Source organism: Poromitra crassiceps (genome assembly GCF_964638095.1).
Source record: "Poromitra crassiceps genome assembly, chromosome: 7".
NCBI classification, from domain to species: Eukaryota; Metazoa; Chordata; class Actinopteri; order Beryciformes; family Melamphaidae; genus Poromitra; species Poromitra crassiceps.
This window is the reverse complement of record NC_139628.1, coordinates 7,774,083-7,797,861: the sequence shown is the minus strand read 5'-3', so window position 1 is coordinate 7,797,861 and position 23,779 is coordinate 7,774,083. Positions and strand designations below refer to the sequence as shown.

Sequence of the window (23,779 nt, the reverse complement as noted above, 5' to 3'; positions counted from 1 at the left end):
ATTTGAATACGGTATGTATTTATACATGCAGTGTGGCCACTTATCCAGGGAATAAGCGGAATACATCACCAAAGCACGTATCACCAATAGCTGTTTTCTCACATACGTGGATGGATGCTTCATTTAAGAACATCATCTCTAGATTTTTGACATATGACTGATTATATTTTTACACGCCATTTTCGACACTTCCCAATATAGGTACCTCTCCACTGCCCCCACTGTCTCCCTCCTCTAAGGCCCTCAGTCTACTTCAGTGAAACATTTGCAGCTTCCTTTCCCAGATACGAGCCAATAGAGCAGAGACGCAGTCTTATCTGAACAAGGAGGCCTTGATTTCAGCATCTCAGCCACCACATGCCCTGACCCTCTGATGGACTCACATGCAGTTGCGCGCCGCCAGGTCTCGGTGCAGAAAGCCCTGGGAGCTCAGATACTCCATCCCTGCTGCAATGTCGATCATGAAGCGCAGGAGACTCTGGAGGGGCACAGCCTGGGAGAGAGAAGGGAGATATTAGTCTGGAGGGGCACAGCCTGGGAGAGAGAAGGGAGATATCAGTCTGGAGGGGCACAGCCTGGGAGAGAGGAGGGAGATATCAGTCTGGAGGGGCACAGCCTGGCAGAGAGGAGGAAGGGAGATATTAGTCTGGAGGGGCACAGCCTGGGAGAGAGAAGGAAGGGAGATATTAGTCTGGAGGGGCACAGCCTGGGAGAGAGAAGGGAGATATGAGGGGCACAGCCTGGGAGAGAGGAGGGAGATATCAGTCTGGAGGGGCACAGCCTGGGAGAGAGAAGGGAGATATTAGTCTGGAGGGGCACAGCCTGGGAGAGAGGAGGGAGATATCAGTCTGGAGGGGCACAGCCTGGGAGAGAGAAGGGCAGATATTAGTCTGGAGGGGCACAGCCTGGGAGAGAGAAGGGCAGATATCAGTCTGGAGGGGCACAGCCTGGGAGAGAGGAGGGAGATATCAGTCTGGAGGGGCACAGCCTGGGAGAGAGGAGGGAGATATCAGTCTGGAGGGGCACAGCCTGGGAGAGAGGAGGGAGATATCAGTCTGGAGGGGCACAGCCTGGGAGAGAGGAGGGAGATATGAGGGGCACAGCCTGGGAGAGAGAAGGGAGATATCAGTCTGGAGGGGCACAGCCTGGGAGAGAGAAGGGAGATATGAGTCTGGAGGGGCACAGCCTGGGAGAGAGAAGGGAGATATGAGGGGCACAGCCTGGGAGAGAGAAGGGAGATATCAGTCTGGAGGGGCACAGCCTGGGAGAGAGAAGGGAGATATGAGTCTGGAGGGGCACAGCCTGGGAGAGAGAAGGGCAGATATTAGTCTGGAGGGGCACAGCCTGGAGAGAGAGAAGGGAGATATGAGTCTGGAGGGGCACAGCCTGGGAGAGAGAAGGGCAGATATTAGTCTGGAGGGGCACAGCCTGGCAGACAGGAGGGAGATATCAGTCTGGAGGGGCACAGCCTGGCAGAGAGGAGGGAGATATCAGTCTGGAGGGGCACAGCCTGGCAGAGAGGAGGGAGATATCAGTCTGGAGGGGCACAGCCTGGCAGAGAGGAGGGAGATATCAGTCTGGAGGGGCACAGCCTGGCAGACAGGAGGGAGATATTAGTCTGCTCTGCATGGACGGGCACAGCCTGGGAGTAACTGGGCTCTCACATCAAGATATCTGAATGAAATTGGGCTCATTAAGACCACAAGCGTTACAGCTATCTGACATGTCACCAACACAGTGTTTAAGAGCGCCAGGCTCCTAAAGACAGTGTTCTGCATGCAGCTGAAAATATCTTATTCTCTGCTGTTTTTCTTCCTCTGTTTCTGCACAGTGTGGTATCTAAACATAAATAATAAGAATAAGAATAAGAATAATGATAATGCAAAAAACTGCTGACAGCAGCATTACATGTCTGTACTTTTTAAAGTGTGGCTTTAAGGTATCCACCACTGCTTGCAGCTGTGTTATATAAGCATGCATGTGTTGCTGGCTATATCTCACCATAGGAATGTCCCCGTAGCGCGTAGCAATGAGGAAGCGCCGCAGGTCTCCGTGCTTCATGAAAGGCAGGATGACCAGAGGAACGGGCAGAGGAGAGTCCTGCTCTCGCTCCAGAGTGACCCCTGGTGGACAAACACACGGCACACACATCTTTCACAGGGCTGCTGCTGCAGTAGGGGAGAATGGAGTAATTTGAGCCTGTGGGTAAGATAAGCCAGCCTTGTATGTAGGTAACCATACACAAAACGAATCATGTGATCAGAGATTTCGTAAGAGTAATTAATTTCCCTGAATCTATATATCCCGTTAACAAGCATGGAACGGGAGGCCGTGAGGTCCCAGTGACCTTGAACTTTGACCACCAAAATCTAATCAGTTCATCCTTGAGTCCAAATGGACGTTTGAGCCAAATTTGAAGCAATTCCATCGAGCCGTTCCTGAGATATCGTGCGTTAATGAGAATCAGACGGACGTATCTCGGAATTCAGACTTTTTTTCTTCAGAATTCTGATATTAAATTCAGAATTCTGACTTTATTACTTTATTTACTTTACTTTATTTTTTAAGCTTTTCATGTAAATAAATGTCTGTTAAGTCACTATTTATATGATAGTGAGTTAATACAACGGTGATTGAGCCTATATGATGGAAGCCTTTGCATTTTCAGTATTGCACCATTTATGAACTTGGTGTCTGTGGTGACACAGGCAGTGGTGTAGTGGAGGGTAGACGCAGGTAGACGGCATCTACCTACTTATTTTTCAGACGGTTTTGCATCTACTCACTTCTAAATCTCCTCTGATGCGCATCCATTCATGTTTTTTCTCTTTTCTGCCTAAACTCTCTGCCGGGCAGCTGGGCCGGGCAGATTGAGATTCCAGCAGGAAACGTTGCATTACGCCCGCGAGGCGAGGCGGACACCGGAGCTGGTCACAGCCACTAGTCACAGCCTGTGTAGTGAACGCCTGTTCGTCTATTGGTAAGATGTTCCACTAACGTCATGGCTGGAGCACTGTTGTCCAAAAAGGATAAAGCTTCTGGCATACTCTTCGCGCTGGAGGCGGGGCTCCGAGGAGGGCGCGCGCACTCTGCGCGGGCCAAAACAGAACATACTCAGTGCGCAGCTCCAGGCGCCAGGCAGTCTGAATGAAATTGAATGTAACGTTCCCAATTCTATGTATTAAATTATAAAAGAACGACCCTCAACATTTGGGAAGGCTAAGCCACACTAGTTCGTTATAATCGAACGTCATGCTTCAAAGGCGACTTTACGACGGTGTCCTGTGTGTTTTGTCGGGGCCTCGCTCACACCTTCAATACGATCTCCGTCTCCCTTCCAGTCGGTCAGACCGGAAACAGTATGGCTGCCTCAACTCCGCTAAACGTTCACCCAGAAGCCACATATTATTATAAATATCAGCATAACCAGCCAACAGATATCAAAGCTGGTGGGCATATAAGCAAAATAAATTGAAAGAGCGTAACTCGAACTGGTTAAAAGTGACTATCGCAACGTTTTGAGCGAGAACAAACTACGTTAGCGAACGTAGCTAAGCCAAGCTAACGGCAGATTGTATTCACTGTAATATATTGTATATCATTAATATGACAGGTCCGCATACGTGAGCGTTGACAACCATAAAGTCTGACGTCAGCACCCCCTTCTAGCACGTGAGCCAATTTAAGAGTTTGAGCCCAAAATAAGGTTATTGGTCAACAGAATACAGTGGTGAACACTTTGGCTAATTAGCAGAGCAGGAAGAAACACGGCTACACATGAAATAGCTTAAAAATGACAAAAATGACTGGAAGGGGGCTTTAAAACTCAGAAGGAAAAAAAAAGGCCCAACACTTTGGTAGTTTTAAATTGTGTGTGGTGAAAAAATTAATAAATCAGGTGACCCCATTTAAATTCCATTTAGGGTCACGGCCCCAAGGTTGGGAACCACTGCTTTAGGGGGCATTTGAACATTATTTGAAATTAATATTTATTTTTTAGTAGCTCAAAATGCCAAAATGGCTCATTTGACCTCATTCTCCCCTACATTCCCGGTGTGAATTAGGTGTGCTATCTTACCCAGTAATCTGACCACGTTATCATGATCAAAATTCCTCATGATCTCTGCTTCTCTCAAAAACTCATGCAAGTCCTCCTGGCTGTGGATTCCAACTGGCGGCACCGAGAAGAGAGACAATAGAAATTAAAATGTAGGGTGACAGTAAAGAGTTAGGACCAGTGTTGGGCAAGTTACTTTCAAAATGTAATATACTACATATTACTAGTTACCTTCATTTGAATATTACTTGACTATTACAATATGACTGTCTGTGTAGAGTAACTCGTTACTTATTACACTACTTTTACATGACTTTCACCAAAATAACAGCCGTAGCAGAATAACATCGCCGCCCCGGGACCACCCCGAAGTGTAAACTGTCCAAAATTCTAAATGTTATGCTTTTCCTTTGTTATCGGGTGCATTCGGAAATAGTACTCCGAGTGCCCAGAGCACACTCTGGCACAAACTGGACCGTTGGTAAATTGCAAGCGCTGTTGGAATACAGCGTTCGGTTATTCAGAGTGCTACACTCTCGGCACTCCGTCTGAGGAGATGGAGTTCGTTAATTCATACAGAACAGCCGTACTCTCATTTGCGTGCAGAGCGTCAGATTGGATTTCCGAACGCACCCTGACCCATTGTCATCTATAGTGGTACAATTTGATTAGGAAATGATCTTCATGTGCTTTGATAAAAAATTAATTAAATTTGTAACTTGTGTTACTTGACAAAGTGGTATAATATTACTGAAAAACCTATTGGTATAATAAGTTATATTACTGAGTTACTGCTAAAAGTAATATATTACATGTAATATGTTACTTTTGTAATGAGTTACCCCCAACACTGGTTAAGACTACTATTGAATACATCCTGTACCTCTCATGGTCTTCACAGCAACTTTAAGGTCCAGCCCTTCCTCTCGCGTAAAGATCCCTTCATAGACCGAGCCAAACTCTCCTTCAAGTGAAAAAGGAACAAAAGACTGTTTTACATTCTATTCACCAAATATGTATGAATATTAAAACGTTTACTGGAAAGCTCTATATCAGTGGTTCCTGAGACTGAGAGAAAGGGGGAAATGTAAAAATGAAGAATAAATCATAAAGATAAATGAAAATTAATGTTAAAATAAATCTGCTCAGGAGGCACTAATTGCAACTCTTTCACGCCATTTCTTATTTTGTAATGTTATATTCTTCAAAGCTAATCATTCATTCATTGCATCATATACTATAGACCAGTGATATTCAACCCATGGCTCTTTTATACATCAGATCGGCAATTAGGCCTCGCCCCCTTTTAGGGCGGAAACACAAGCCTCTCCCCGTTGACTTTAATGTAAAATAGCACTACCCAAAAGAATTATAGAAAAATAACAGAATCAATCTTGTATTTTTTTTTTACATCCCCGTGACTCGCGGAGCCCAGCGTCGTTGTACCCGGCTACTTGGCGGCTAGACTGACGAGTCACAGGGTGGTAAAAAAAGAACATCACATGTGACATGATTCACATGATTTTAGATGGGTCAAAGTAATATTTCCGGTGTATCTTGCCCATTCTATGGCCAGATGAGTTGTAATATATTGTCATGTCGTGGTGTGTCATTAATAAATGAGATTGATTCTGTTGTTTTTCTCTAATTGTCTTGGGTAGTGCTATTTTAGATTGAAGTCTAGATTGAAGGGCTTGTGTTTTCCCCCAAAAAGGGGGCGGGAACATGTGCCGCCTACAAAATGACGTATTGCCGATCTGATGTATTCAGTAGAACAGAAAGCTCCCGCACACCCTCTCCCTTCTCTGGAGAAATATTTTTTTATTTCCGGACGAACAAACGTTTCGGTCGATTTGACCTTCATCAAGTGCTGTTACACTCTGGTTTCCGCGTGCGTTTTATGTTGCAGCCTGACCAGACCGGGTCATAACAGTTTGGAACCTAGCTTATTTCCTGTCAGCTGTTATACTTGCAAACACTGCAACAGGAAGTAAGCTGGGAGCTATGTAGAATGTTTGTAAAGTTGAAAACGTCGATACTTTTCTCTTGCCGTTTTCTAAGCAACATGTTGGCTAAAGGGGGCGCTTGGATTCAGAAATCAGGGAAAGATGGTACTGAAGCCAAACGTTTGAGAACCACTGGTATAGGAAATCATGTATTGGAGGATGTGAAGAGTTTAATTAGACCAGGGATACTCGACTTGCTTTGCCCGGGGGGCACTTTCGTGAAATGATAGGAGGCCAGGGGCCAGTTAATAAACAAACAATATACATTTTTCTGTAGCGGATTGCAGGTTTTTGGGGTGTCAGCCGGAGTTTAGTCTGATAATGTTGTGCACACCGGATAGTTAGTTAGGTTAAGTACATACATAAGTGCCTATAGCGAGCAGACGGCAGTATTTGACAATTTAGCTGGAGCTCAGTCAAACTTTATTTCATGTTAGTCTTTATTCACAATGAAAACTAACGTGAAAGTATTAGAAAATGGTTGGGGGGCCACTCTGCACCCTGTCGCGGGCCGCATCTGGCCCCCGGGCCGTAAGTTGAGTATCACTGCATTAGGCCAACATGGACTCTCTAATACTATACAACCACATCGTCACAAATGGTATTCATTGCTCAATATTTAAAAAATTACTGATCAATACATACTCAAAGCTAGTTTTAGAATTCTATTGTATACATGCTATAAATCAGTGGTTCTCATGGGGTCCGGTGACCCCAGGGGTCCTTTTATTTTCACTATAATTCCATCCATAAGTAACACAATGACAGAATGTATGATTATTTTGGACATAGGTTTAATATACCTTCTGTAATAAAACGTTGAAAATCAAAACATCTTGTCAGATGCCGACCCTGGGACAAAAGCTTATCAAATGGGGGCCCATGGTCTAATTTGTGTCAGTTTAGGGGTCCTTGACGTGAAAAAGTTTGAGAACCACTGCTATACATGTTGTAGCCTTGATCTTTGTTGATGGGGAAGCATTGACTGACCCTTGCCAAGCTCCTTGCCCAGCGTGAGTTGGTGTCGCTCTACTAGAACCTCCCTCAGACTGGAGAGTAGACTGTCACTGAACCCCTCCAGCAACTCCACCACGCCTTCCACAACTAAAGCACAGGGGACATAAGGACCTGGTCAAAGGTGTCATCCAAAAGTTATTTATTAGACAACACTTAACACACACACACAGTCCATTTTCCCTGAGTTTTTGTAACCCGTCATCCGGAAACACAGATGGGTCAAACAACGTGAGTGACACAACCAGTTCCCTCTGATGACGCAGAAGTTAATTGAAAAGCTGTAGTTCCTCAAATGGCCACTTGGGGGTCGGGGTAGTAGGCATTCCCCCCATGTTAAAATGCCTGACTTTGTAACATGATTAAACATCTTTCCAGTGAGGGGCAAAACATGGTTTTGGTCTATATAGCTAATTTCACCTTTTCATAACAACTGTAGGAGGGACATTTTTTACGTAACTCGCCCGTTTGGAGTAAAAAAGATGATAGAAAAGGGGCTGATTGACAGATCACCTGTCCAGTGATCATGCAGCTTGCTGATCACGGACCAATAGCAGGCGGAAACCCCCATCTCACGTGAGGTGCACAAGGACAACCATTCCCTCCCACTCTGCTGACGAAAAATCAAGATGACGACGGCCAACGAATCAACTCCAAACGGGAGAGCAAAATCAAGAGACTTGATGTGCAAAAAGCCTTTAGTTCCGGCCGAGCAATTTGATTGGACAAGGGGCATTTCAGTTGTGATATTTCAGTAAAACATCACAGGATGCATCACTGTACTGTATGTATATCACTTCACTCCACAGCTGTTAAACGTAACTTTGATTAGGCTGCGTTCAAATGAACGCAGCATTTGAACACACTTCAGATTCAAGAATTGTATTTTTCCCCAATAGGGCAATTAAGTAGCAGTAGAAGAGAGCACATAAAACAGCAATACAAAGAAATAAAAACATACACAGTAATAAAACATACACAGTGATGTGTAAAGTGCATTACAATGTATAGCCACACCAGCAATGGCTACCTTTTCGTCACAGAGTTGAGGAGGGAGATGGCACAGCCTGAAGGAATGAAGGAGTTAAATATCTGTTGGTTTTGATTGGTGGAAGTGTGAGGAGGGAAACTGAAACGGTTGATGTAAGGGATGGGAGCAATCAGACGGGATGGATTTAGCTTTCTTACATGCTTGTTTGTTGTAAAGATCCTGTGTATAGTGCCAGTCATTTTGTTACAGACATTAACCTCCTTAGTTAGTTACCTGAGTATAGTGCCAGTCATTTTGTTAGACATTAACCTCCTTAGTTACTTACCTGAGTATAGTGCCAGTCATTTTGTTACAGACATTAACCTCTTTAGTTAGTTACCTGAGTATAGTGCCAGTCATTTTGTTACAGACATTAACCTCCTTAGTTAGTTACCTGAGTATAGTGCCAGTCATTTTGTTACAGACATTAACCTCCTTAGTTAGTTACCTGAGTATAGTGCCAGTCACTTTTGTTACAGACATTAACCTCCTTAGTTACCTGAGTATAGTGCCAGTCATTTTGTTAGACATTAACCTCTTTAGTTAGTTACCTGAGTATAGTGCCAGTCATTTTGTTACAGACATTAACCTCCTTAGTTAGTTACCTGAGTATAGTGCCAGTCATTTTTTTACAGACATTAGCCTCCTTAGTTAGTTACCTGAGTATAGTGCCAGTCATTTTGTTACAGACATTAACCTCCTTAGTTAGTTACCTGAGTATAGTGCCAGTCATTTTGTTAGACATTAACCTCTTTAGTTAGTTACCTGAGTATAGTGTCAGTCATTTTGTTACAGACATTAACCTCCTTAGTTAGTTACCTGAGTATAGTGCCAGTCATTTTGTTACAGACATTAACCTCCTTAGTTAGTCACCTCAGTATAGTGCCAGTCATTTTGTTACAGACATTAACCTCCTTAGTTAGTTACCTGAGTATAGTGCCAGTCATTTTGTTACAGACATTAACCTCCTTAGTTAGTTACCTGAGTATAGTGCCAGTCATTTTGTTAGACATTAACCTCTTTAGTTAGTTACCTGAGTATAGTGCCAGTCATTTTGTTACAGACATTAACCTCCTTAGTTAGTTACCTGAGTATAGTGCCAGTCATTTTGTTACAGACATTAGCCTCCTTAGTTAGTTACCTGAGTATAGTGCCAGTCATTTTGTTACAGACATTAACCTCCTTAGTTAGTTACCTGAGTATAGTGCCAGTCATTTTGTTAGACATTAACCTCTTTAGTTAGTTACCTGAGTATAGTGCCAGTCATTTTGTTACAGACATTAACCTCCTTAGTTAGTTACCTGAGTATAGTGCCAGTCATTTTGTTACAGACATTAACCTCCTTAGTTAGTTACCTCAGTATAGTGCCAGTCATTTTGTTACAGACATTAACCTCCTTAGTTAGTTACCTGAGTATAGTGCCAGTCATTTTGTTAGACATTAACCTCTTTAGTTAGTTACCTGAGTATAGTGCCAGTCATTTTTTTTACAGACATTAACCTCCTTAGTTAGTTACCTGAGTATAGTGCCAGTCATTTTGTTAGACATTAACCTCTTTAGTTAGTTACCTGAGTATAGTGCCAGTCATTTTGTTACAGACATTAACCTCCTTAGTTAGTTACCTGAGTATAGTGCCAGTCATTTTGTTACAGACATTAACCTCCTTAGTTAGTTATCTGAGTGTAGTGCCAGTAATTTTTTTACAGACATTAACCTCCTTAGTTAGTTACCGGAGTATAGTGCCAGTCATTTTGTTAGACATTAACCTCCTTAGTTAGTTACCTGAGTATAGTGCCAGTCATTTTGTTACAGACATTAACCTCCTTAGTTAGTTACCTGAGTATAGTGCCAATCATTTTGTTACAGACATTAACCTCCTTAGTTAGTTACCTGAGTATAGTGCCAGTCATTTTGTTACAGACATTAACCTCCTTAGTTAGTTACCTCAGTATAGTGCCAGTCATTTTGTTACAGACATTAACCTACTTAGTTAGTTACATGAGTATAGTGCCAGTCATTTTGTTACAGACATTAACCTCCTTAGTTAGTTACCTGAGTATAGTGCCAGTCATTTTGTTAGACATTAACCTCTTTAGTTAGTTACCTGAGTATAGTGCCAGTCATTTTGTTACAGACATTAACCTCCTTAGTTAGTTACCTGAGTATAGTGCCAGTCATTTTGTTACAGACATTAACCTCCTTAGTTAGTTATCTGAGTGTAGTGCCAGTAATTTATTTACAGACATTAACCTCCTTAGTTAGTTACCGGAGTATAGTGCCAGTCATTTTGTTAGACATTAACCTCCTTAGTTAGTTACCTGAGTATAGTGCCAGTCATTTTGTTACAGACATTAACCTCCTTAGTTAGTTACCGGAGTATAGTGCCAATCATTTTGTTACAGACATTAACCTCCTTAGTTAGTTACCTGAGTATAGTGCCAGTCATTTTGTTACATACATTAACCTCCTTAATTAGTTACCTGAGTATAGTGCCAGACATGTTGTTACAGACATTAACCTCCTTAGTTAGTTACCTGAGTATAGTGCCAGTCATTTTGTTACAGACATTAACCTCCTTAGTTAGTTACCTAAGTATAGTGCCAGTCATTTTATTACAGACATTAACCTCCTTAGTTAGTTACCTGAGTATAGTGCCAGTCATTTTTTTGCAGACATTAACCTCCTTAGTTAGTTACCTGAGTATAGTGCCAATCATTTTGTTACAGACATTAACCTCCTTAGTTAGTTACCTGAGTATAGTGCCAGTCATTTTGTTACAGACATTAACCTCCTTAGTTAGTTACCTCAGTATAGTGCCAGTCATTTTGTTACAGACATTAACCTACTTAGTTAGTTACATGAGTATAGTGCCAGTCATTTTGTTACAGACATTAACCTCCTTAGTTAGTGTTGGAGAAAAATATAAGTTCCATGCCATTTCCTAATCAATATTTCCTAATCAATAAGCTATAGGCCTATTTGCATAATTATGCTATAAGTTCCATTCCATTTGACACATAGACTCACACTGACATCTCACCCAGCCCCATAGAGAGGACTTCTCCTCTTTGCTGAAACCTTGGGCAGTGCATCGTGTCCAATAACAACGGATAACAGTTTCCCTGTAGACTCAAGTGGACGCACACACATTTCCAAGTCAAGTCATCACCCCCTCCTCTCTGCTCCTCCTCTTCCTACAGTATAAAGCGTATGTCAAATTGTGACATCGGGGCTGAATAATTGACTCTGTATGACATATCAGAATGTGTACATTGAGATTCATGCCCTCTGTCAATATGCATATTGCAGAGAATGTAAGCTATTAAATATACTTTATGTTAAACAGTCCTGGACTCAAGGCTCAATTAATTTGGTATTAGATAAGCTGTGATATACATTTACATATACATTTTAGCGGAAAGAATAGATTTTATTCTCTATCAATTGGCGTGTCACGAACAGGATATCTACGAGAGCGGGTAAGTCTGAATTAATTTCATAATTCATTACTGAAGCTGTCGTCTGATATCTAAAAGAATCTGAAATGTTTGCATGTTGTGGGTGTGTCAAAATGACATTGTATATAACTGTAAATATGTATGGTTGATATATTAACCTAAGTTAGTATTTTGTGGGCTTCTTGAGACAAAGGAGGGACGCCCCAATGTAAATAATACAGATGACCTCAGGACCATTACAAACTCTCTTGACCGGCTGTATTTTGCAGTGACCAGGATGGTCCAGTGTTAAGCTGCACAGCAAGAGAGCCTGAGAAGCGTTATCACATATTGCCTGGAAAGGCCATAAGGCTGCATTAGCAGCGACTATTATAGTCCAGTGGGAAACTGCGGTGATTCTAGGCATATGCTTGATACGGTCTTTAAGAACCACACGACATACTAAATAAAACCAAAAGATCTCCCCATAACATACCACTCACTCGAGGGGTGTGTGTAGCCCCATGGCGCGCTGGCTAGGATCGGCCAGAGATATTGAGCACCGAGCAAGACTGGGAAGCAATCATAGATGTCTAACCAATATGGTTGATATGTTTTTGAAATACCTACAATGTGTAACAAGCATGTAACAAACAAACAACCAAAAATAAGCAGCTGTTTCATTGTAAAACAACACAATTTCTTAAGAAGCCTATTTTAAAGGAGTTGAACAGGAGGTTTGCAGAAAGTGTATTTTAGCCAATCCCAAAATACAGAATCAATTGTCGATTGAACAAATTGATCTGTCACCAAGTTTGTAAATTCCAGATACCCCACACACGGACGGAACTGGTCAACAGGAGAACAACCGTCCCTCTGTCACCAGAGACCCCACATCGACTAAAAGGTAAAGTGTTGAAAATTACTTTACACACACGGACACTATCAGAGATCACAAGTAAGTGATAAACAAAATACGTAGTTCTCTCTCTTAGTTCTCTCTCTCTCTAAAATACAGGTTTATTACTTTAGGTCAGTTTACTTCCAGAGTTTTGCCTTCACCTGAGAGGTCAGTTTACCTCCAGAGTTTTGAGTTCACCTGAGATGTGTGTTTTACCTCCAGAGTTTTGAGTTGACCTGAGATGTGTGTTTTACCTCCAGAGTTTTGAGTTCACCTGAGATGTGTGTTTTACCTCCAGAGTTTTGAGTTCACCTGAGATGTGTGTTTTACCTCCAGAGTTTTGAGTTGACCTGAGATGTGTGTTTACCTCCAGAGTTTTTCCTGAGAGGTCAGTTTACCTAATCAGTGCTTTGCCTTCTACTAGAGAGAGAGAGAGAGAGAGAGAGAGAGACACGCAACAAATAGATAAGACATTAGGCCTGCTCAATTGTCTTTTTCATACTGTAAGGAAGCCATCTGTTTGCTCTCTGAGAATGGACACTGAAAAAGGGCCTTGTAGAAGGCCAGAATGTCAAGGAGCCAGAGAGACAATTAGACAGCTTGGGATTGTTATCAAACAATATGAGAGAGATAAGCATTTGACTGGGCCCGTAAAATTAGACACCGCACCAGGTGTACCCCAAAAGCATAAACGTCGTAGCGATAGATGCCGTGCATGTGGGAAACGTGGACACTGGGCTTACGAGTGTCGAAACAAGCCCCAGGTTCAATTCCCAGCCTTTGAGCAAACAACAGTGAGCCAGCCACCGCCTTTTCTGGTTGGAGAGATCGGCCCTGAGTCACAGGTTTAAAACCCCACAGTATTATTCATTATGAAATTGAATGTCGAAACAAGCCCCAGGTTCAATCCCCAAAACTTTGAGCACACAGATGCTGTGATCAGATCAACATGGGTAGAAAAAAAAATGTTTTGGAATATAACAGGCTGAAAGAATTTGTTTATCTTCCCTCAGAACAACTTAGCCAAAACATTAGCCTAGCGAAAACAATTTGGAATACGACGCCAAGCTAGTCTATGGCGACACCTCCAGGCTGATTGTGTTAACACACCCTGAGAGAGCAAAGTGATTGAATGTTTTGTTTGTTATGAATCAATAGAGTGAAGTAAGCTCTGCATTATTTAAAGTGCAGTAAGCAAATTTGAATAGTAATAAATAGACTGTTGATTATTATTTTGAAAATAAATCCTAATAGAATGTGTTGTGTAGGATGAAGACTTCCTGTGTACGATAATCTGAATCTGAAGTATTTTCTTAAACAGAAAAATGCACATTTATCAACCACCAATTGGGTGGATGAGAAATCAAATTAAGTGGGCATACCAACATTTAACTTTTGGTATGTTTTCAACACATAAGCAAAATTTACACTTACCGTAAGTACGGGTGAGATGTTTTCAAAAGTATCTATAGATAAGACAATGACCTCGGAGGACAGACAGTCCTGAGTTTGCGTTTGGAGCATGTGAACAATGTTGGCCCTCACTGTTTTATCTAGTGGGGTCTTGCCATCCCCAAAATCACTCAAGTGAACTGCCTGGGGTCTAGCCCGCCCCCCCCCCATGTAAAGCCCTCACCAACAGCACTTTCTGGGGTCACCCTCCGCCCCATTGCACATTGCCACAAGTCCACAAGGTCAATTCATTGCCACTCTGTAAGCTGTGAATGCCCACTCAGGAGTCATCTTGTTTACGAGGTCCATTGCAAACAAATTATAAAATAAACAATTGAATATGTACTCACAGAGTATCTCAAAACATTATCTGCCGTATGTACGTACTTGTTGTACTAATAACTTGTAATGAAGTTATTTTGTCTAAAATACAGGCACATTGTGAAATCTAATGTTTATAGTTACAGGTTGTACGTCACAGAAAACCTTCAACACCAGCACAAATCTGTACTTTGAGTACTGTGCTCCCTAGCCTAGTAAACTACTAGAGAAAGTACGTTTAACTGTGCTCACTAGAGTAAAGAAAATTCTTTCCATTTTCAACATTAAATAAAATTAAGTGTTTTAAAGTATCATTTTAAGAATAATCAGTTATATGATACTGTGATTATGTTTTAATGAATATGATTAATCAATGTTATGAATGTTTTGCATTTTAGAAAGTTTCAGTTCATTATTCCAAACAAACCAATATTAAAGTAAACTAGAAATAGAATTTTATTCTAATAAAATAGTTCCCAAAAAGAAATTAAACCACTGCATGGAGATGGGCTATTAAATAGTTTAATAACAACAATAACAACAGCACCAGGAACAAACAAATAAATGAATGAACTAGAGTCATCACATGAATGATGAGAAAATATTGTTCCTGTTGTGAATACTTTGAAAATATTTTACTTAAAGACATGATTCCTTTTAGAGGAAGGTCCGAAGGACTCAAGCGTTGAATAAAGTGAAACTGGAAAATATATATATACATACATGTATATAAGAAGTTTCTTTTACAGAAGTGTGATTTGGAACACACTGAATATTAAGTTCAATGCATTATATTATTATTAATTAGACTGTTTGCATTGAACCATATAGAGTTAAGATTAGTAGGCCCACTCCTATATATTATAGCAGCAGTGGTGATGTAATTTTGTCATTATATCACTAAAATCTGTTTTTCTCTTCCAATAGATAATGGAGATGCTGTGATAATGAGCTGAGACTGCGCTGGACTGCATATTGATCAAAAATTCTGTTTTCTTTCAAGTGTTTAATGTTTCCTATGTTTTCAAAACCCCCCCTGCCCAGCCCTGGCCCACAAGTACAGATACAAGCATTATATTGAATAGTGAACTTAAATTTTGTAATTATTATTGTTATTGATGAACATAACAATTGGGTGGATTGTTGGAGAAAAATATAAGTTCCATGCCATTTCCTAATCAATATTTCCTAATCAATAAGCTATAGGCCTATTTGCATAATTATGCTATAAGTTCCATTCCATTTGACACATAGACTCACACTGACATCTCACCCAGCCCCATAGAGAGGACTTCTCCTCTTTGCTGAAACCTTGGGCAGTGCATCGTGTCCAATAACAACGGATAACAGTTTCCCTGTAGACTCAAGTGGACGCACACACATTTCCAAGTCAAGTCATCACCCCCTCCTCTCTGCTCCTCCTCTTCCTACAGTATAAAGCGTATGTCAAATTGTGACATCGGGGCTGAATAATTGACTCTGTATGACATATCAGAATGTGTACATTGAGATTCATGCCCTCTGTCAATATGCATATTGCAGAGAATGTAAGCTATTAAATATACTTTATGTTAAACAGTCCTGGACTCAAGGCTCAATTAATTTGGTATTAGATAAGCTGTGATATACATTTACATATACATTTTAGCGGAAAGAATAGATTTTATTCTCTATCAGTTAGTTACCTGAGTATAGTGCCAGTCATTTTGTTAGACATTAACCTCTTTAGTTAGTTACCTGAGTATAGTGCCAGTCATTTTGTTACAGACATTAACCTCCTTAGTTAGTTACCTGAGTATAGTGCCAGTCATTTTGTTACAGACATTAACCTCCTTAGTTAGTTATCTGAGTGTAGTGCCAGTAATTTATTTACAGACATTAACCTCCTTAGTTAGTTACCGGAGTATAGTGCCAGTCATTTTGTTAGACATTAACCTCCTTAGTTAGTTACCTGAGTATAGTGCCAGTCATTTTGTTACAGACATTAACCTCCTTAGTTAGTTACCGGAGTATAGTGCCAATCATTTTGTTACAGACATTAACCTCCTTAGTTAGTTACCTGAGTATAGTGCCAGTCATTTTGTTACATACATTAACCTCCTTAGTTAGTTACCTGAGTATAGTGCCAGACATGTTGTTACAGACATTAACCTCCTTAGTTAGTTACCTGAGTATAGTGCCAGTCATTTTGTTACAGACATTAACCTCCTTAGTTAGTTACCTAAGTATAGTGCCAGTCATTTTATTACAGACATTAACCTCCTTAGTTAGTTACCTGAGTATAGTGTAGGGGTGTCACAATATATCGTCCCACGAAATTTCGCGATAGTAAAACGTCACGATATGTATCGTTGAGATGAAATCTCATATCGTGAATTTTTTTTTTTTTTTTTTTTTTTTTTTTCTCCAAAAGTAGACAAAGAAACGTCTTTGTTTGTTGAAGTTCAATGTGTGGAAAGTAGTTCAGTTGAACAAGTCTCTGAAGAGACACATGAGAAGTTATACAGGAGAGAAACCATTCAATTGAGTTTCTGGCAAAACTGTTTACTTGACAGGAAAAACTGAAGATGCATAAAAAATAGACTAAGAAAAGTCTTGTTGTTTGAGTTTGAAGAAAAACTGAAGATGCATAATGAGAATTTATACTGCTGAGAAACCTTTTAGTTCAAAGTAAATCTAAGTGACGGTGTAACTCATTCTATTTCAAGATAAGCCTTATCTCCAATCTCATGTTTTTTCTAGTTGTTATTGTAATAACAATTTCCCACAACAGCATGTTTTGTATTTGTGCATTTCAAATAAAATACTACTTTTCCAGTCATATATTGTCATTATTCAAGTTTAAAAAAATATTGTTAAAATCGTATCGTATCGTATCGTTATCGTGAACCCAGTATCGTGATACGTATCGTATCGTGAACTGAGTGTATCGTGACACCCCTAGTATAGTGCCAGTCATTTTTTTGCAGACATTAACCTCCTTAGTTAATTACCTGAGTATAGTGCCAGTCATTTTGTTACAGACATTAACCTCTTTAGTTAGTTACCTGAGTATAGTGCCAGTCATTTTGTTACAGACATTGACCTCCTTAGTTAGTTACCTGAGTATAGTGCCAGTCATTTTGTTACAGACATTGACCTCCTTAGTTAGTTACCTGAGTATAGTGCCAGTCATTTTGTTACAGACATTAACCTCCTTACTTAGTTACCCGAGTATAGTGCCAGTCATTTTGTTACAGACATTAACCTCCTTAGTTAGTTACCTGAGTATAGCGCCAGTCATTTTGTTACAGACATTAACCTCCTTAGTTAGTTACCTGAGTATAGTGGCAGTCATTTTGTTACAGACATTACCCTCCTTAGTTAGGTACCTGAGTATAGTGGCAGTCATTTTGTTACAGACATTACCCTCCTTAGTTAGTTATCTGAGTGTAGTGCCAGTCATTTTGTTAGACATTAACATCCTCAAGGTCTCATTATGCTTTCCGCATCAGCGAGGAACGGGAGTGTCCGCGCGGAAAAGTGACGTCAAATCAGCAGACACGCCACTCCGCAAGGCTCCGTGCGGACGGTTTTCGAGCGGCCGTGCGCACGCCGAAATTTGTAACTACGCGGACGCGGACGGGCGGACAAAGTGGAGTTTTCAAGACTCGCGCTCAATTCCGCCTGCAGAAACCCACACAGAGTATACAAGCTCCACACGTTTCCTCGTCGGATTCCGTGTCTCTCATTTCCGTGCGGCCGGCCAAAGCGTCAAGCATAATCCAGGCTTTAGTTAGTTACCTGAGTATAGTGCCAGTCATTTTGTTACAGACATTAACCTCCTTAGTTAGTTACCTGAGTATAGTGGCAGTCATTTTGTTACAGACATTACCCTCCTTAGTTAGGTACCTGAGTATAGTGGCAGTCATTTTGTTACAGACATTACCCTCCTTAGTTAGTTATCTGAGTGTAGTGCCAGTCATTTTGTTAGACATTAACATCCTCAAGGTCTCATTATGCTTTCCGCATCAGCGAGGAACGGGAGTGTCCGCGCGGAAAAGTGACGTCAAATCAGCAGACACGCCACTCCGCAAGGCTCCGTGCGGACGGTTTTCGAGCGGCCGTGCGCACGCCGAAATTTGTAACTACGCGGACGCGGACGGGCGGACAAAGTGGAGTTTTCAAGACTCGCGCTCAATTCCGCCTGCAGAAACCCACACAGAGTATACAAGCTCCACACGTTTCCTCGTCGGATTCCGTGTCTCTCATTTCCGTGCGGCCGGCCAAAGCGTCAAGCATAATCCAGGCTTTAGTTAGTTACCTGAGTATAGTGCCAGTCATCTTGTTACAGACATTAACCTCCTTAGTTAGTTACATGAGTATAGTGCCAGTCATTTTGTTACATACATTAACCTGCTTAGTTAGTTACCTGAGTATAGTGCCAGTCATTTTGTTACAGACATTAACCTCCTTAGTTAGTTACCGGAGTATAGTGCCAATCATTTTGTTACAGACATTAACCTCCTTAGTTAGTTACCTGAGTATAGTGCCAGTCATTTTGTTACATACATTAACACATTGACTGCCAGCCGTTTTTTTTTGCTGTAGGTAGCTTCTGCCAAGCCGTTTTTTGAGGATTATGGCTCATTTTACAAGAGCCGAGGATTCGTTTCAGCTTGGAGTTTGTGAACATACAATATCTCAAAAGTACTAATAGAATGTGTACTTTCTCTGTCTAAAAGAGTTAGTTTGTAGAGTTAGTAGTTATGTAAGCATTAGCAGTTGAATACAGCATGGTTTTAGCGTCAGAAAGAATATTCAGAGATAAACGGCTTTTTGTGAAATTGGATGGAACAGTCACTTTAACCATTCATTTTTGGCTCTCTCTCTCTCTCTCTCCCTCCCCCTCTCGCTCTCTCTCTCTCTCTCCCTCCCTCTCGCTCTCCCTCCCTCTCTCTCTCTCTCTCTCTCTCTCTCTCTCCCTCCCTCTCGAGTTGCTTCAACTCCTCCCTCCGTGGGCGGAAAAGCTTGTCACCAGTCAGTGCTTTGCTGCTCTCCTGTGCCTGCATGTCTGCACGGCCGCTGTTTGAGGAAGTCGGGATGGACTCGCTCGTTTGGAGTTTTGGTTGAGAGAAGCTTTTGCGATTCTGGTCATATTTATGCTGCGTGTTTCAAAGTGTGTTCCTCCACCTGTAATCTATCACCCGATCATAGTAGATCGGCTGAATCTATTATGTAAATTTGCAATCCCGCATCGCCAGCAATCAGCGCGAAAAGCGTTTTCCCCCATCCATTTTTCATGAGAATGGCTGGGCTGAGAATGGCGTGACAAGTTAAAAAAATGCTTTCCTTCCTCTAGCCAGGAGAGCACTGTTGCCACTTAGTGGGTCGGTGGAATGGGTTGTAAACGTTCGGTGGCTCCAATAATTATATAAGAGATGTAAAAGGGTTAGATGCACAACCCACCGTCAAAAAAAAAAAATCGATGCCAAAAACGTGTAAACACGTTGTTGGCAGGGAACAGCTGGATTCTGAAAACGTGTTCATACGTTGTTGGCAGTGAATGTGTTAACCTCCTTAGTTAGTTACCTGAGTATAGTGCCAGACATGTTGTTACAGACATTAACCTCCTTAGTTAGTTACCTGAGTATAGTGCCAGTCATTTTGTTACAGACATTAACCTCCTTAGTTAGTTACCTAAGTATAGTGCCAGTCATTTTATTACAGACATTAACCTCCTTAGTTAGTTACCTGAGTATAGTGCCAGTCATTTTTTTGCAGACATTAACCTCCTTAGTTAGTTACCTGAGTATAGTGCCAATCATTTTGTTACAGACATTAACCTCCTTAGTTAGTTACCTGAGTATAGTGCCAGTCATTTTGTTACAGACATTAACCTCCTTAGTTAGTTACCTCAGTATAGTGCCAGTCATTTTGTTACAGACATTAACCTACTTAGTTAGTTACATGAGTATAGTGCCAGTCATTTTGTTACAGACATTAACCTCCTTAGTTAGTTACCTGAGTATAGTGCCAGTCATTTTGTTAGACATTAACCTCTTTAGTTAGTTACCTGAGTATAGTGCCAGTCATTTTGTTACAGACATTAACCTCCTTAGTTAGTTACCTGAGTATAGTGCCAGTCATTTTGTTACAGACATTAACCTCCTTAGTTAGTTATCTGAGTGTAGTGCCAGTAATTTATTTACAGACATTAACCTCCTTAGTTAGTTACCGGAGTATAGTGCCAGTCATTTTGTTAGACAACCTCCTTAGTTAGTTACCTGAGTATAGTGCCAGTCATTTTGTTACAGACATTAACCTCCTTAGTTAGTTACCGGAGTATAGTGCCAATCATTTTGTTACAGACATTAACCTCCTTAGTTAGTTACCTGAGTATAGTGCCAGTCATTTTGTTACATACATTAACCTCCTTAGTTAGTTACCTGAGTATAGTGCCAGACATGTTGTTACAGACATTAACCTCCTTAGTTAGTTACCTGAGTATAGTGCCAGTCATTTTGTTACAGACATTAACCTCCTTAGTTAGTTACCTACGTATAGTGCCAGTCATTTTATTACAGACATTAACCTCCTTAGTTAGTTACCTGAGTATAGTGCCAGTCATTTTTTTGCAGACATTAACCTCCTTAGTTAATTACCTGAGTATAGTGCCAGTCATTTTGTTACAGACATTAACCTCTTTAGTTAGTTACCTGAGTATAGTGCCAGTCATTTTGTTACAGACATTGACCTCCTTAGTTAGTTACCTGAGTATAGTGCCAGTCATTTTGTTACAGACATTGACCTCCTTAGTTAGTTACCTGAGTATAGTGCCAGTCATTTTGTTACAGACATTAACCTCCTTACTTAGTTACCCGAGTATAGTGCCAGTCATTTTGTTACAGACATTAACCTCCTTAGTTAGTTACCTGAGTATAGCGCCAGTCATTTTGTTACAGACATTAACCTCCTTAGTTAGTTACCTGAGTATAGTGGCAGTCATTTTGTTACAGACATTACCCTCCTTAGTTAGGTACCTGAGTATAGTGGCAGTCATTTTGTTACAGACATTACCCTCCTTAGTTAGTTATCTGAGTGTAGTGCCAGTCATTTTGTTAGACATTAACATCCTCAAGGTCTCATTATGCTTTCCGCATCAGCGAGGAACGGGAGTGTCCGCGCGGAAAAGTGACGTCAAATCAGCAGACACGCCACTCCGCAAGGCTCCGTGCGGACGGTTTTCGAGCGGCCGTGCGCACGCCGAAATTTGTAACTACGCGGACGCGGACGGGCGGACAAAGTGGAGTTTTCAAGACTCGCGCTCAATTCCGCCTGCAGAAACCCACACAGAGTATACAAGCTCCACACGTTTCCTCGTCGGATTCCGTGTCTCTCATTTCCGTGCGGCCGGCCAAAGCGTCAAGCATAATCCAGGCTTTAGTTAGTTACCTGAGTATAGTGCCAGTCATCTTGTTACAGACATTAACCTCCTTAGTTAGTTACCTGAGTATAGTGCCAATCATTTTGTTACAGACATTAACCTCCTTAGTTAGTTACATGAGTATAGTGCCAGTCATTTTGTTACATACATTAACCTCCTTAGTTAGTTACCTGAGTATAGTGCCAGTCATTTTGTTACAGACATTAACCTCCGTAGTTAGTTACCTGAGTAGTGCCAGTCTTTTTTTTTACAGACATTAACCTCCTTAGTTAGTTACCTAAGTATAGTGCAAGTCATTTTGTTAGACATTAACCTCCTTAGTTAGTTACCTGAGTATAGTGCCAGTCATTTTGTTACAGACATTAACCTCCTTAGTTAGTTACCTGAGTATAGTGCCAATCATTTTGTTACAGACATTAACCTCCTTAGTTAGTTACCTGAGTATAGTGCCAATCATTTTGTTACAGACATTAACCTCCTTAGTTAGTTACCTGAGTATAGTGCCAATCATTTTGTTACAGACATTAACCTCCTTAGTTAGTTACCTGAGTAGTGCCAGTCATTTTTTTCCAGACATTAACCTCCTTAGTCAGTTACCTGAGTATAGTGCCAGTATTTTTTTTACAGACATTAACCTCCTTAGTTAGTTACCTGAGTATAGTGCCAGTCATTTTGTTAGACATTAACCTCCTTAGTTACCTCAGTACAGTGCCAGTCATTTTGTTACAGACATTAACCTCCTTAGTTAGTTACCTGAGTATAGTGCCAGTCATTTTGTTAGACATTAACCTCCTTAGTTAGTTACCTGAGTATACTGCCAGTCATTTTGTTAGACATTAACCTCCTTAGTTACTTACCTGAGTATAGTGCCAGTCATTTTGTTAGACATTAACCTCCTTAGTTAGTTACCTGAGTATACTGCCAGTTTTTTTTGTTGCAGACATTAACCTCCTTAGTTACTTACCTGAGTATAGTGCCAGTCATTTTGTTAGACATTAACCTCCTGAGTTACTTAGCTGAGTATAACGCCAGTCATTTTGTTAGACATTCACCTCCTTAGTTAGTTACCTGAGTATAGTGCCAGTCATTTTGTTACAGGCATTAACCTCCTTAGTTACTTACCTGAGTATAGTGCCAGACATTTTGTGAGACATTAACCTCCTTAGTTACTTACCTGAGTATAGTGCCAGTCATTTTGTTAGACATTCACGTCCTTAGTTACTTACCTGAGTATAGTGCCAGTCATTTTGTTAGACATTCACCTCCTTAGTTAGTTACCTCAGTATAGTGCCAGTCATTTTCGGTATGAGAGGGCCTTTTCTACAATGAGCTTGTTAAATTGATTGGACTCCCTTCCCTTGTGTGCATTGATATGACTGACGTGACCTGTGTGCATTGATATGACTGATGTGACCTGTGTGCATTGATATGACTGACGTGACCTGTGTGCATTGATATGACTGACGTGACCTGTGTGCATTGATATGACTGACGTGACCTGTGTACATTGATATGACTGACGTGACCTGTGTGCATTGATATGACTGATGTGACCTGTGTGCATTGATATGACTGATGTGACCTGTGTGCATTGATATGACTGACGTGACCTGTGTGCATTGATATGACTGATGTGACCTGTGTGCATTGATATGACTGACGTGACCTGTGTGCATTGATATGACTGATGTGACCTGTGTACATTGATATGACTGATGTGACCTGTGTACATTGATATGACTGATGTGACCTGTGTGCATTGATATGACTGATGTGACCTGTGTGCATTGATATGACTGACGTGACCTGTGTACATTGATATGACTGATGTGACCTGTGTGCATTGATATGACTGACGTGACCTGTGTGCATTGATATGACTGACGTGACCTGTGTACATTGATATGACTGATGTGACCTGTGTGCATTGATATGACTGACGTGACCTGTGTGCATTGATATGACTGATGTGACCTGTGTGCATTGATATGACTGACGTGACCTGTGTGGTAAATGGTAAATGGTAAAATGGACTGCATTTATCCAAAGCGCTTTACAATGTGCCTACATTCACTCATTCACACACTGAAGGCGGCCAGCTGCCACGCAGGGTGCTGGCACAGCCATCGGGAGCA

The 23,779-nt window shown here is 41.2% G+C and overlaps 1 protein-coding gene across 1 annotated transcript in view; it reads right to left on the bottom strand.

Moving 5' to 3' along the window:
- The window catches only part of LOC310780191 (ephrin type-A receptor 5-like), a 54,865-nt gene that overhangs the window by 13,913 nt on the left and 17,173 nt on the right, over window positions 1–23,779 (bottom strand). The window contains exons 8-12 of the mRNA XM_083640767.1: window positions 7,054–7,167; window positions 4,941–5,021; window positions 4,079–4,171; window positions 2,002–2,123; window positions 384–493 (exon numbers count right to left, since the gene is read on the bottom strand). Of these exons, the coding sequence (XP_083496893.1) occupies window positions 384–493; window positions 2,002–2,123; window positions 4,079–4,171; window positions 4,941–5,021; window positions 7,054–7,167 (520 nt within the window). The remainder of the gene's footprint in view (window positions 1–383; window positions 494–2,001; window positions 2,124–4,078; window positions 4,172–4,940; window positions 5,022–7,053; window positions 7,168–23,779) is intronic.